This window comes from Macroventuria anomochaeta, assembly GCF_010093625.1.
Source record: "Macroventuria anomochaeta strain CBS 525.71 unplaced genomic scaffold BU25scaffold_54, whole genome shotgun sequence".
NCBI lineage: Eukaryota > Fungi > Ascomycota > Dothideomycetes > Pleosporales > Didymellaceae > Macroventuria > Macroventuria anomochaeta.
This window is the reverse complement of record NW_022985415.1, coordinates 1-12,822: the sequence shown is the minus strand read 5'-3', so window position 1 is coordinate 12,822 and position 12,822 is coordinate 1. Positions and strand designations below refer to the sequence as shown.

The following is a 12,822-nucleotide window of genomic DNA, read 5'->3' as shown; positions in this document are numbered from 1 at the left end:
GTTACCCCAAGCCGTCGTTAGGTGTTTCACCCAGGCGACTTACCCCTACTGTTCCAGAGCCAGAGTTCATCCTCGAGAACCAATCAAATAGTGCTTACGAGCTTTGCTTAAAGTACGACTTCAACACCCATTAGGCGCCCACCAGGCGGCCTTGTTGTGCTGCGCCTTCCCCCAGGCTTCCGTGTTTGGTTGGTGGTTACTTATTGCTTCTGCCGTTCTATTGCAGAATGTAGGATTGTAACACAGGCTTGTGGCTTTGTTTTGGTGGCATGGTAAGTGTGAAGGTAAGTAAAGGTGCAAAAAAGTAAGCTATTGGCCCAGGCAGTTAAGCTGTAGTAGAGGATGTGTGTATGCATTGACGCACCAGGCACATGGAAAGTACACAATTGGCTAGTCAACATCATCAATTCATGCCAAGCATAAGCTGCAAGATGTTGTGCAGCTTGCAACAATAGAAATAGAGCAAAACTAATGATGGCAATTGATCCAACAGGGTGGATTTAACTATCCTATGTGTAGAATACATTTTTTACCACATGTGGTTATGGTTGAGGAATTTTTGGAAGTAATACCTAAGATGGCTGATATGTGAACATCACTCATGCCTCCAAATATTACTGGGCCAGCGGCTGCAACTGTAACGACGCAGGCCAGTAGGGAAGATGTCTGAAGTAAGTGTGAGTCCACTACGAGGCATATGGGAGTGCTGGGACGTTGAGAACACTAGGATTGAATTCCCTACACCTATAGGTCTTGTACAAAAGGATACAGAAAAACTACTCTATCTAACGACTGTGCCAAACTGATTAAGTACACAGTTCGGAGGGGAATCGGAACTACCCATGTCTAGGTGACACGGAAGTAGTTAGCGACAGGAAAGAGAGCGGTGTGCTGAGTCCCTGCGGGACCACACGTTATCGGAGCGCTTTTGGTCCAAGGCGTTACAGCAACACTGTAATATTACCCTATTTGGCTATTGTGTATATATTGTTATAACCTCAATTGTCTGCTATCCAAGAAAGAGGAGGATTGGCAAAGGTGGCAAGCGAGGCTTCCAAATCCTGTTTCCCATACCATTATGGGAGTAGGCTAAAGAAGTACTCACTTGCCATATGGGTGTTCTTTTTGCAAGGAGTTTGATCCTCTTAAAAAGCTGCCTTTTCTGCTCTATTAGCTATACTGACACCTATATAATTGTGGCATTGGGAGAGTTGTTGACACCTAAACACAATGAAAGTATTGCAACTCTGGAGTAACTCAGTACCACAGTGTGCTAGCCAATTCAAACAAACTTCAAAATTTTTGACAGTTTGAATCTCTTTTGATTGACTTGACTAATCAAATAGTAGCAGTGGACTCTTGCTTGGCTGATGTTGTCAAATCAAACAAACTCAAACAAAATTTTGACCCATTTTTGGTTGTTGACAACCTTGCGTGTATGGCATGTACAGGCGGCGTACAGTTTCTGAACATCAAGTACGGCAAGCTTGCTTTGAGCAGCAATGTGTCCTTCCATAAGACGCGCACGGAAGCGTTGATCGCAGACCTGGGAGCATTCGTCAACTGTACGTTGAGCTGGATGATGGCGACTACGCTCTCGGGGATAGTACTGGGGGAGGAGTCGGCTAGATAAAGCTTGATGTCAAAGACGGCGAGAGCCTGGAAAACCTTCACTATATCGTGATAGGAAGAGAGAAGAAAGATGACAACGAGTGGTATTTTGTGTTAGAAGTTGTGTGGAATGGCCTCGGAAACGAGTACATGAGGGTTGGAATTGGCGCAGTTGAGTGTCGCTGCGTCGTGAGAGTGCAGGACAACGTACAGGTCGTTTGAAAAACACGACAAAGGACTAGGCGGAAGCGACGTGCACACAAGGGCGCAAATACACGTCTGTCAGAATCTGTAATATCATCCAAATACATTATGAGTGAGCAATATCTCCAGACTGATGTTGCTACCTGGGTATTCCTGCTTGAGATTGGGCATCCGTGTGTGAGATGTTCTGCTCCGTGAGACCCGACACCACGTACGAGTCACGATCTGCGCCATTGTATACGACAGTCAGGGTGAGCCAAATATCTTCGAAATCGGAGGTCATGCATCTCGTGTCCGTTTCGCAGGGCGTCGCGCAAAAAGAAGCAACCGAAACTACGTTTCAATGAAAGGATATCATTGAAATACATTACATTAAGAAAGTAGCGTCGTCATATGTCTTCATCATCATCGTCATATACACCCCCCTCACATCGCTAGCCAATCTAGCAAGCATCGTTAGGGATCTTGAAGCTGTCCAGACGACCAGTAGCCTGGTACCTCGCACCCTCACCCAGACCACGCTTAGCAAACGCAGTCCAAATCTCGCAAGCATTAGCACCGCCAGTAAGCGCCCAGTCAGCATCAATGATAGCATCACGAGCCTGAACGAAGTTGGGGTTGCAAGGCTGGAGCGCCAGGCCGTCAAGAACAAGCTTCAGAGCGAGGTACTTGCCATCGGTAGGCACGCCGTTGTTGTCGAAGTCAGGTGTCCCGTTGTCGTTCTTGCCATGCTTGTCAATCAGGTTCCACAGGACTTCGTACAGCATGGAGGCCCAGATGTTGCCGATAGGGTGGACGCGCTGGTACAACTCGACGCTCTTGTAGGTCTGAGGGTTGGTCGTCATGCTGGTCGAGTAGAGGTAGTTGCGGATACCCTTCTCGTTGCCGTTGACCCAGGCGGCCATGCTGTAGTCCTTCTTGCGGGTGTCACCGGGCTTGAGGCGGATCGCAGTCGCGTAGAAGTCACTCCAGCCTTCGCCCATACCACCGGATTCGAGCAAGTTCAGACATCCGGAGTTCTTGGGGCCACCGGTCAGACGGTTGGACAAACCGTGGGTGTACTCGTGGATGACGACACCAGCTTCGAAGGAGCAGTCGCGTACGGGCTGGGTGTTAGTCCAGATGTACATCCTCATGCGGCCGGGCTGGCCATCGGGAGGAGTGGCAAAGTTGGCGTTGTTAGTGCCAGAGCCGTCCTGTGCGTTCAAGTAGACGAAGTCGTTTCCGATACCGCCGGCACCGTTGTTGTTGATTTCGAAGTTACCTGCGCGCTCGTCGAAGCCGAGCTGGTACAGCAGGTCGTGGAACTTGTTGGAAGTGTAGAATAGCTGAGTAACTGAGGCGTTGGCGTACTTCTTGTAGTCGGTCTCGTTCAGCGAGTATGGGTAGTGGAACTTGAGGTCACGAGCAACAGGGCGAGAGTTGTTTAAGAGAGCCTCGTAGGTAAGGTCGTTCTCCCAGTTGGTCTGAGCAACACCGTTGTTACCACGGGTTGTCTTGAACCAATCGGTGCCGTCCGAGTGCCAACCGAACTCGCTAGCGAAGGAGTCGAAAGGGTCCTCCTCGTAGACACGCGATCCCTCAGTAGGGTCGTTGATACCCCATGGGTAAACCTGGTAGCTGTCGTCCGCAGAGTAGTCGACGACAGCGTGAACGTCCTTTCCGGTGGTGGCATCGACGTAGGTTAGAAGCCAGTTGCTGACAATATCAGTTTCGACCCTCCAGGTCAGCTTGAGTTCGCCATTGGAGTCAATAAGGTAGACAAGCTTGGCCTCGGGTTCGTTCAAGCTTCCGCTAGTATTCTTGATGGCGTAAGTCTCCTTCTCGGCCTTGGGCTCAGCAGTGGCGGAGTCAGCTTCGACAGGAAGTCCGAGGGTGTTGACAGCAGCCTTGAGAGAGTCTGCTGGGTCGGTGGTAGCACGCTTGCCAAGCTTGGTGGTAGGCAGAGCAGGGATCTTGCCCTTAAAGAAAGAGTTACCAAAAGAGAAGACCTTGCCATTCTTGCCAACCTACTATGTGTTAGCTTTGCGTTCGAAGTTCTGAGACTTCATCAAACGTACGTTAACGTTGAAATCAGCGTTGTCAATGTCAAGACCGTTGGCAGTCTGCTTGAAGTAGAAGTGAGAAACACCGTTCTTGCCGGTGTAGTGGTCAGTGGACAAGCGGAACTCAGCATCCGGAGCTTGAGCAGCAACAAGCTCGGTAGCGGTCTCCTCGGCGGTAGCACGAGCCCTCAGTGTAGGGATTGTGGGGTCGGCATCGACCTCAGTAGCGTTCTTGTATTCGGTCTTAATGACCATGCGGAACTTGTCAAGGTCGATAGCACGACGCGAGAGCGAGTTCGAGCTGCGAGCGTGGGGGTGGGCAACACCCACGGCGGCCAAGGAGGCCAGAGTGGCGATGAGAGCGGAACGCATCTTGAGAACGAAGGGCTTGGAACGAGAGAAAAGTGAACGACTGGGTTGGACTGTTACCTGGTGAATGTGTGCTTACTACTTATACAACTTCATCCTGCCTCCACACGAGCTCAGGCTGACCACAATTCCGGAGATTGGCCCCTGTATTTCTCGAGTGTAGAGAAAGAGATAGCAATGTGGTAGCGTGATATCGCAAGCTACTTCACGTTGCAGCTTACGGTCTCACGGACTGCCGTTACTGGACTCCACGGCGTCGTAGTCCTTCACGAGGTAGTCGCGAGCTTGGCAACTGGTTGAAATAGGAAGCTGCATCGTTCTGGAGATTCTGAACCCATGCCCATCCCATGTTCATACTGTCTAGGCACTACAAGTGATCTACGTTTGCCAAGAGATAGAATGTTGACCTTCCGTATGAGGCTGAGCGCAGAGTGAAATCCTATTCGGGAGGTTGTCGAGCGACAGGGGAGATTAGACGGCATCGGCAGCCTTGAAACCCTGATGACATGGGCGTCCCTGAGATGTCACCGCTGAGAAGCGCGCTGGTGTAGATTTGTATCTTGTACGAACCACTGAGAACTAAACATCTGTATTTCTGCGATTACACTGGCGCGTGGATAAGCACCGCGACATCCAAAGAAAGCTGAGATCACGTTACTCAGGGACGCGGTGATAAGCACCGAGGTTACAGCCACTGCAGGTACCCGGGCATACGAGCTGCAAGCTGCAGGGCGAAGCATGAGCATACGTCGTGAGCGCAAATACATCTCGCCATCATAGACGCACCATAGACCGTAGTTCTCGACAGTATGGCTGGGCACTCCGTTCACCTGCCCCTCTGGTGCTAGTGCGGATTCGCGATCCGCCCCGAGGCAACGTAATCGCGAGCTACGCGGGCGCAAAACAACGGCGCTTAGGTGAGCAAATTGAGATGCGACATGCAAAAACTCTGGGGATTGTGGATGGACGCCTTGAGGTGTGGTTGGAAGAATGTTGCGCCGTTGGATCGAGCGATTGAGCGCGGAAAGCCTGCCAAGAGACACTAGTGATGGGCCCCTGATCCTACGGATTGGCATCGAGACTTCGATTGAACAAGCTTCATTAACTCGCATGCTGCGAAATTAATCTACACCCTTGTAGAGCTGTACCCGGCCTGCGGAAACCCGAAGTTCCGTATCGTTCTATCTTTTTTGGCCTCCCTCGCACTTGAAGACGACCCTCCAAGTTTGCTCCGTCACGCTAGGCCGGCTCATCGTCCTGGTACCGAGAAGATTGTGGTGTATTGACTGAGACAGTGTGAACACTTGCGCCATCTCCGAGCACCCCGTGAGAACAGATTCACTGCGTCCAGCGGCTGGATGTACGGCACTCAGTCTCGACACTAGAGCGCTGAAGAGAAAGAGCCGGAGTGTTCAATACAGTCAGCTGCAACCGATATCTCCACACAGCTGTGGCTAAAGTATCCGATGACATGCGTGCCGTCCCGCCTGATGAAGCCTCCCAAGGCTTAGCAAGAGCATGTGGCGACGATGCGGCACAGTGAGAGATGGTGGCCCTGGGCTCTGTTGCAACCACCTTCCTGAAAGACTTGGAGGCGCCTGACCATGTCATTGCCGTCCATCGAGAGCTGTTGCAAGCGGTGGTGCCAACTATCTTTCGACTGCATCCGTCCCATTCTGCTATCCCTAACCCAAGATAGCTCTCGTTCGAGCGTTTGCTCGACCTCGATATCACCTTCCCAATCCACATCGCTTCAAGAGGTAGGCTTCGATCATCGGCTATGCGCGGCACGGCCATTACACTCCGATCATTCGAAGTAGGTTCACACGCCGCCTGACCACTTTGGCGATGTCGATTTCGCACTTCTCTCGCCATCGGACGGAGTCGATGACTTTGCAAACCTGCTCGTGCTAGTCCATGCTGGCGACATACAGCTGTTCATGTTTCTATTGTAGAATGTAACAGCAGTCTTCGCTTTCATTCGTTTCGTCTTCGGATGGAACGCGGATGTTTTGTGTGTGCTGTCCAGCAGTACGACGGACGACTTTGGAGTCTGCGGCCACCAACTTGATGCGGTACATGGGCCAAAGGTATTATCCACTTCTGCGTAAGTGGGCCACCATCCAGATGTTGAGCAGAGGTTTCGACCAGATTTAAAGAGGATGTCGGCTGGGCCAGGCGGTGTAGAGGTTGCATCTTCAGAACTCTCAACCTCCTCGACACTTGCAGACCTAGACAATATATCTGTATCGTTTGCAGAGTCCTCAACCCCATGCAAACTCAGGCTTGAGGAACTATTGTCGACCATCCGAAGTCCAGGACGATGTGAGATTGCTCTGCTACCAGCAAGGGAGAAATCGTTCTGGTAGTTGCCGCTCGGCTTCTCATAGTCAAGCTTGATGACCATGTCTCCGTCTTCAGCTTCGAAGCGTACTCTTGTAGGTAGCCAGTCTGGGATCTTCTCACCAGCCATGGAGTCTAAGGCTTCGTATAGCGATTTCTCGTCCACTGTGCTAACATCCCACTGCTCATGGATGCGATTGCATTCATCTACCAGCCATGTCGTCATCCGCACAGCTCGATTCAGGTCGATGGATGTTTGTTGATGTGTCTCGACATCGAATGTAAGGTCGGATCCGAAGAGTGTGGTCATGTGTCGGATGGTACGATGCCACGGTCCGATAGATATTTGGAGCGGGGTGTGAAGTCGCAGAGGAACGAGCGGAAGTCTTTGAGAAACAGACTCGGCCCAAGAGAGTGATTCTGCAAGACGTATGCCAGCATCGCTATCAAATTGACGCACAAGTTCTGGCTCTGGAAGGAGCGACAAGGACGTCTCAGTAGCGAAATAGCGTTGTAGTGTATCGGTCAGCCCACAAAGTACGTTCTGCAGCATCCAATATCGAGTGCAAAGGATCATGCTTTGAACAGAGTCGAAATGTAACGTTTCGGTAAGTATGTCAGCCATGTCTAAAGATGGTGGTGCGCTGATCGTCGTGACGGCGGTCTGCATGAGTTCGGCAACGTGTGCAGATAGATCGATCTGCCACATGGACTCCGTCAAAGTGACTGCGGCTGCAAGAGACTCGCTGTCATCCGGGTGCATGATGGCATGCCGAACCAGACAGTTCAGTCGCGGGCACTGCACGAAGACATGCATGATAGACATGGAAGCTCGTTGAGCTGGGGTAAGGTGTACAAAGTCCGGAGCTAAAGCTGGCGGATAAGTCACCGACAGATAGTAGTCGTTGTCGTAAACTGATGCTCTTCCAGCAAGCATTGCTTCGTTAACCTAGGAGTGTTAAATGAAGAGACGACGCCATGCAAGGAAACTTACATCGTCGATATAAGTATTGTCGATCAGGTTCCAATAGTGTTCGTCATCAATGTTTGCGACACCTCCGGCTTTGAGTAGCTCGGCAAGTCCGAAAGCATGGATTGCATGATACATCGTGTCTACGCCTAAAAGTGTCTATAGATGGTCAGCAGGTGATCTGAAACGTTCTTCATGATTGCCTCACCTCAGCAGCATAGTGCATCTTGGTCGCCAGAACCATTTCGTATGTGTTACGAGTCTGACTTTGGAACACAGCCAATTGCAGCTCTCTTAAGGCCTTCGATTTCGTGGCGCTAGCAATCTGTCGCTTCGAGTAGCTATCATCCCAGTAGACGGCATGACTGTCAATGAGAAATTCGACAGCAAGATCGAGCATCAAGTTTGAGCCAACTCGTGACGGTATGGACTGAATCCAAGTCCCCAGTATAGACAAAGGCCTGCTGTTTTCAGGAGCCGAGCCGAGCATGTCGACCCATCTTGCTACCAGTGTGCTCTCAGCAGAAGATGGTCTGATCAAAGCTAGTGAAGCCTCCAGCTGTAGATGTCGCAGATAGGCATCCAGGGTCTTTCTTCTGTGCACTGCGGCTTTCTCTGACCGGCGGTTCTTGGCCACGGACACTGGGGCTAGAGTCTGAAATGTGCCTCTGCCAAACTCAGCTTTTCTTTGGGTGCTTACTCTCAACTCTAAAGGTGTAGAACTAAAAGAGCTGCTGGTGCCTTCGGATGATTCCAGTGTGTACACAACAGGTGCAACTTTTGATTTGCCATGTTTTGTCAATTGGTTCGGATCCTGCACCACGAAGGCGGATGCCTTGCCGTAGGTGTATGTACACGGTCGATCCTTTTTGCAACAAGCGCCACACTTTGGCTTCTCCTCGTCGCACTGAGATCATCAGCGACTTCTAGCATGATAACGAAGATGTCTGTCCATGCAAGCGATCTGCGATGGCCAGGCGCACACGCGGAAGGAAAGGAGCGGGAAGCTTACCTTGACCTTGCGTTGCCTGCAGGTGTCGCACTTGCCCGTCTGTGTCATGATGCTGATAGTAAGGCTTGCATCTCTTTCAAGCAGCCGAGCACCAAAGTAGCGAAGGCGTTGATGCCACGAGTTGTGAGATGCTCGAAGCTGAGTCTGGTGTTGCAAGCCGAAGATGGTGCGAGTTGCGAAGATCGACAGCACTAGATCCGAACGGGTTAGAACGAGCTTAGCATGGAAAGGGTGTTCCACTTACACTTGCATGTACTCATCAAGCCGGAAAAATAGATTTGTGGTGCATTACTCATAGATCTCCAGAACATCACCTTCCAGCCAGAATATCCGTAGCAATCTTCTCAGCCAATGCAAATACAGTCGCCTGCGGATGCCCTGGAGGCAAAAATGGGAACGCACTCGCATCCACAACCCTCAGACTATTCACCCCAATAACCCTAGCCTTGTAGTCGACAACCGCCATCTGTCGGGAAGCATGGACAGTGCGCATATGGGAAGAATTGACGGATTGAACTGAGGTTGTATTGGGTGAAGCTACGGACAGTATGTAATGTGAGTAGCTGTAAACAACGCTAGTGTGACGTGGCAGTCACTCTCATGGCAGGTGAGGTTCGACAGGCAGGAGCAGCCTGAACCGTGACACTATCTCATCATCGGCCCTGCCCATCTTACACGTACAGCTCGCATGCCAAGTGAGCCCAACGTTCATCTGTAAGTACACCAAAATCTCCTCGTTTGTCGATTCAACAGGCAATCCTGGCCTGAAAGGAGTTCTTCGCCGATGAGGATCGGTGCAGTAGCAGAGGGGTTGAAGGACTCGCGGCCGCGCTTGATTATGCAATGATGACTTCTTGATCCGTGTGATGCGTCAACCAGTTTAGTGAGATGATAGGAGGGTCGGTCATGCTAGCGCTCGAGATGGTCACGTTGCCGCGAGACAGGGGCGTGAGGAGCACAGGCTGAAAACATCCGACGCCGATCGGGTGCTCTGGTGTAGAGAAGGGCGGCGTGCCGAATGGAGCAGACGAGATATCGTACTCGACTTCTGGTCAGTCTGAAGAGAACGTTAATAGGTCGCTGGAGGTTGTGTTGCTAAAGTTTCCTCGCGAAGCAGCGGGGAGCTTCTCCCAACCTAGGTAGTCTGACTGATCGTTTGTCAATATGCCGGCCTGATTTATGGCGTATTCAAGCTTGGCTTTGGCGGCGATGGTGTAATTCATGAGGCGTCCATAGCTTTCGATTGAGACTTGGTGGCCAATGCTGAGGACGACGTGGTCCCACATGTTCTGGCCAACACAAGGTCGATCTGCTACAATGGGGATATTGTGATTCTGTAGAATTTCCGCAGGCCCAACACCAGAGACTATGAGAAGCTGAGGCAATTGAAAAGCGCCTGCAGACACGATCACTTCCTTGCTGCCTGTAAGGATGTAAGATGGAGCCGCAGCTGGCCCAATCTGTACCGAAACCCTGTATGTGGTCTTGTTGTCATCGAAGAGTATCTTCTGCCCCAAGGTATGCGTGTAGACTTTGAGGGTTGTTGTCGCAGTACAGTAAGAGGTCATGTTACAGCACTGTATGAGGTTGTGTAAAAGGACCGACTGGACCAGACTCCTTCAAACAGTATCAGTAACATAACAGCTTCACGGTCAGTTCTTCTTTCCGTTCATTCACAGTATATAACCACACGGCTTGAGTACAATACAACTTCAGTGAACCTCAATATCCATTGCCCAATACCGATTATCTTCAGTACCGTCACAGTTGTCTTGTTCACACCACTCCCCTCGAACGCTGTATTGAGGAATGATGTCTGTGATGAGCTGCGGGACTGATCCTTCGGGTTGAGCGTAAGAGGACTGTACTGTGAGTCAATAAGCTTGCCGCTGATCAGATCATGTACGTCTACCACGCCAAGTTCATGGAAGGCTAGTTGAGCCCTTGAAGATAGTGGTGTAGCAAAGTTCGGGAAGGAAACCTCGAGAGGGTTGCCGGACTGATTTGCGGAATCGATATAGGGCACTGTAGAATTGAACGCTCTTATGCACATGCTAGGGTTGCTGTAGTCGATGGAGCTTTCGTAATATGGGAGAAACTCGTCCCAGGCATAGCTTGTGTCATTGACAGCGTCTGTCCACGCTTGCAGACCGCCAACTGTAGGTCGGTTGTAGTTCATGGCATCCTCAGCCGAACTGGATGTAGCCATTGCCTCAATGCTTGCGGTTTCTGACTGACCAGCCACCCAACATCTTTCCTCGACTGTAATGGAAAACCTGGTTCTGGGCGCCAGCTTGAGGTGTGGTCAGGAATCCCCAATTCACGAGCGGCGCATCCCACCGCGAGTCCGGGGTGATGTAGTTGTAGTTCTGATTGTACGCTGGCACTACTGATGTGTTGCCATTCTCGATCTTGTAGTATCCGCCAGCTTCGACGGCTGCGACTGTCTTGGTGCCATCCTCTGCAAGACGGTATGCAACAGCCAATCCTCCGGTACCACCTCCTATGACAATGTAGTCGTAAGTCGCATTCTGTTCTGGGATGCCAAAGTTCTTGCCGGCTACTACTTGCTGCCGTACAAATGTTTCTGTGGACGGCGCTGCCGCAGTGGAGCTGATGCTTGCTGCGATCCATGAAGTCAATCTCATCTTGAAGGCTAGAAACAGAGTGTTGCTGCAGTCAAAGAATACGAATAGAAGTGCATATTCAAAAGGCCTTCCATGTTGATGTACGGATCGTGCTTTGCTCTGGCACGATCATCCCTACCGTTGAGGTTAGTCGGGCAATGATAACGTACTTTACAAGCGAGTCGCCCGTACAAGCGAGTCGCCCACCCCACCAACTTTGCACACCTCTCTCATCTCAACGTACAATGGCTCAACACCAACAAGCTCCACTGCGTTCAAATGAAGCTGATATACAGCTTACTATCTCATCCCTTAACAAAAGTCAAATTAAGACTGTAAGAGCAGCAGCTCAGACGTTCAGTGTCCCACGTACGATGCTACGCGACCAACGCGCTGGCCGGCCTGCCCGACACAATTGCCAGCCCAACTCAAAGAAGCTGACCCAGCTAGAAGAGGAGGCAATTGTTGGCTATATACTTGACCTAGATCAATGTGGATTTGCGCCTACGTATGCAGCTGTACGTGATATGGCTGATAGACTGCTGGCTGTGCGCGGTGCAGGTCAGGTTGGCATCCACTGGCCACACAACTTTGTCAAGCGTACAGACAGTCTCACAACACGTTTCAATTGAGCCTATGACCGGCAGAGAGCTTTGTGTGAGGATCCTGTGTTGATCAGGAGCTGGTTTGAGCTTGTAGAGCGGACAAAGGCCAGGTATGGCATCTGTGACAATGACGTCTACAACTTTGATGAGGCTGGCTTTATGATGGGCAAGATCACAACTCAGCTTGTTGTGACAGGCTCAGAGAGGAGAGGCCGGCCAAAGGCTGTCCAGCCTGGCAGTCGTAAGTGGGTGACATTGATTGCTGCAATCAATGCAGCCGGCTGGTCAGTTCCACCGTTCCTTATCTTTGCTGGCCAGTATCATCTGTCTGCCTGGTACAAGGAAGCAGAGATCCCACGCGACTGGGCAATCGCAGTTAGTGACAATGGCTGGACAAACAACAAGCTAGGAGTTGAGTGGCTGAAGCACTTCAACGCTCACGCAAAGACTTGTGTTGTAGGTGCTTGTTGCCTGCTTGTCCTTGACGGCCACGAGAGCCATCAGTCTCTTGAATTTCAAGAGCTCTGCAGAGAGAACAATATCTACACGCTCTGTATGCTGCCTCACTCATCTCACCTGCTTCAGCCTCTTGATATTGACTGCTTCTCTCCGTTGAAGCGCGCATACAGCTGTGAGATTGAGAGCCTGATCCGTCACCACATTAACCATATCACCAAGCTTGAGTTTCTGCCAGCCTTCAAGGTAGCATTTGATCGATCATTTATATCAGTCAATATCCGCTCAGCCTTTCAAGGTGCAGGCCTTGTTCCACTTCAACCAGATGCTGTTCTGTCAAAGCTTGACGTGCAGCTGCGTACACCTACTCCTCTGGCTGCTCTCACAGAGGCTCACTGGCAGGCCTGTACACCACGCAATGTACGTGAGCTTGAGGCCTAGTCAACGGTGATACATGATTGCGTACAGCAGCACAAGAGCTCATCACTGTAATGGGCTAGGCCCATTGTTAGCGCCTCGGCAACAGCACAGGCCTCGGTACCTCCGAAGCGGACGTACAATCTCCGGAGCGGGCCTGCAA

General features: G+C 51.0%; 4 protein-coding genes across 4 annotated transcripts; all 4 read right to left on the bottom strand.

Moving 5' to 3' along the window:
* Window positions 1–2,258: 2,258 nt before the first annotated feature.
* On the bottom strand, window positions 2,259–4,232 carry BU25DRAFT_495686 (extracellular metallo proteinase 2; the record flags this gene model as incomplete). The annotated part of the gene is made up of 2 exons (XM_033711875.1): window positions 2,259–3,824; window positions 3,876–4,232. 2 exons carry the CDS (start codon window positions 4,230–4,232, stop codon window positions 2,259–2,261), a joined length of 1,923 nt encoding a protein of 640 aa, XP_033555695.1.
* Window positions 4,233–4,708: 476 nt separating this feature from the next.
* On the bottom strand, window positions 4,709–5,696 carry BU25DRAFT_236298 (uncharacterized protein). The gene has a single exon (XM_033701469.1). The coding sequence runs from the start codon at window positions 5,339–5,341 to the stop codon at window positions 4,754–4,756; it is 588 nt and encodes a 195-aa protein (XP_033555694.1). The 5' UTR covers window positions 5,342–5,696; the 3' UTR covers window positions 4,709–4,753.
* A 355-nt stretch (window positions 5,697–6,051) lies between these two features.
* Window positions 6,052–8,665, bottom strand: BU25DRAFT_495685 (uncharacterized protein; the record flags this gene model as incomplete). The annotated part of the gene is made up of 4 exons (XM_033711874.1): window positions 8,555–8,665; window positions 7,751–8,449; window positions 7,567–7,701; window positions 6,052–7,521 (listed from the first exon to the last, which is right to left on the bottom strand). Exons 1-4 carry the CDS (start codon window positions 8,600–8,602, stop codon window positions 6,052–6,054), a joined length of 2,352 nt encoding a protein of 783 aa, XP_033555693.1. The 5' UTR covers window positions 8,603–8,665.
* Window positions 8,666–8,864: 199 nt separating this feature from the next.
* BU25DRAFT_443722 (GMC oxidoreductase) lies at window positions 8,865–11,415 on the bottom strand (the record flags this gene model as incomplete). Its single annotated transcript, XM_033709378.1, has 8 exons — window positions 8,865–9,117; window positions 9,431–9,602; window positions 9,690–10,085; window positions 10,337–10,749; window positions 10,793–11,114; window positions 11,150–11,177; window positions 11,321–11,350; window positions 11,407–11,415. 8 exons carry the CDS (start codon window positions 11,413–11,415, stop codon window positions 8,865–8,867), a joined length of 1,623 nt encoding a protein of 540 aa, XP_033555692.1.
* Window positions 11,416–12,822: the final 1,407 nt, after the last annotated feature.

Coding starts and splice junctions, on each gene's coding strand:
- BU25DRAFT_236298 (XM_033701469.1), bottom strand. CDS start 5,341: ATGCGAGTTAATGAAGCTTGTTCAATCGAAGTCTCGATGCCAATCCGT.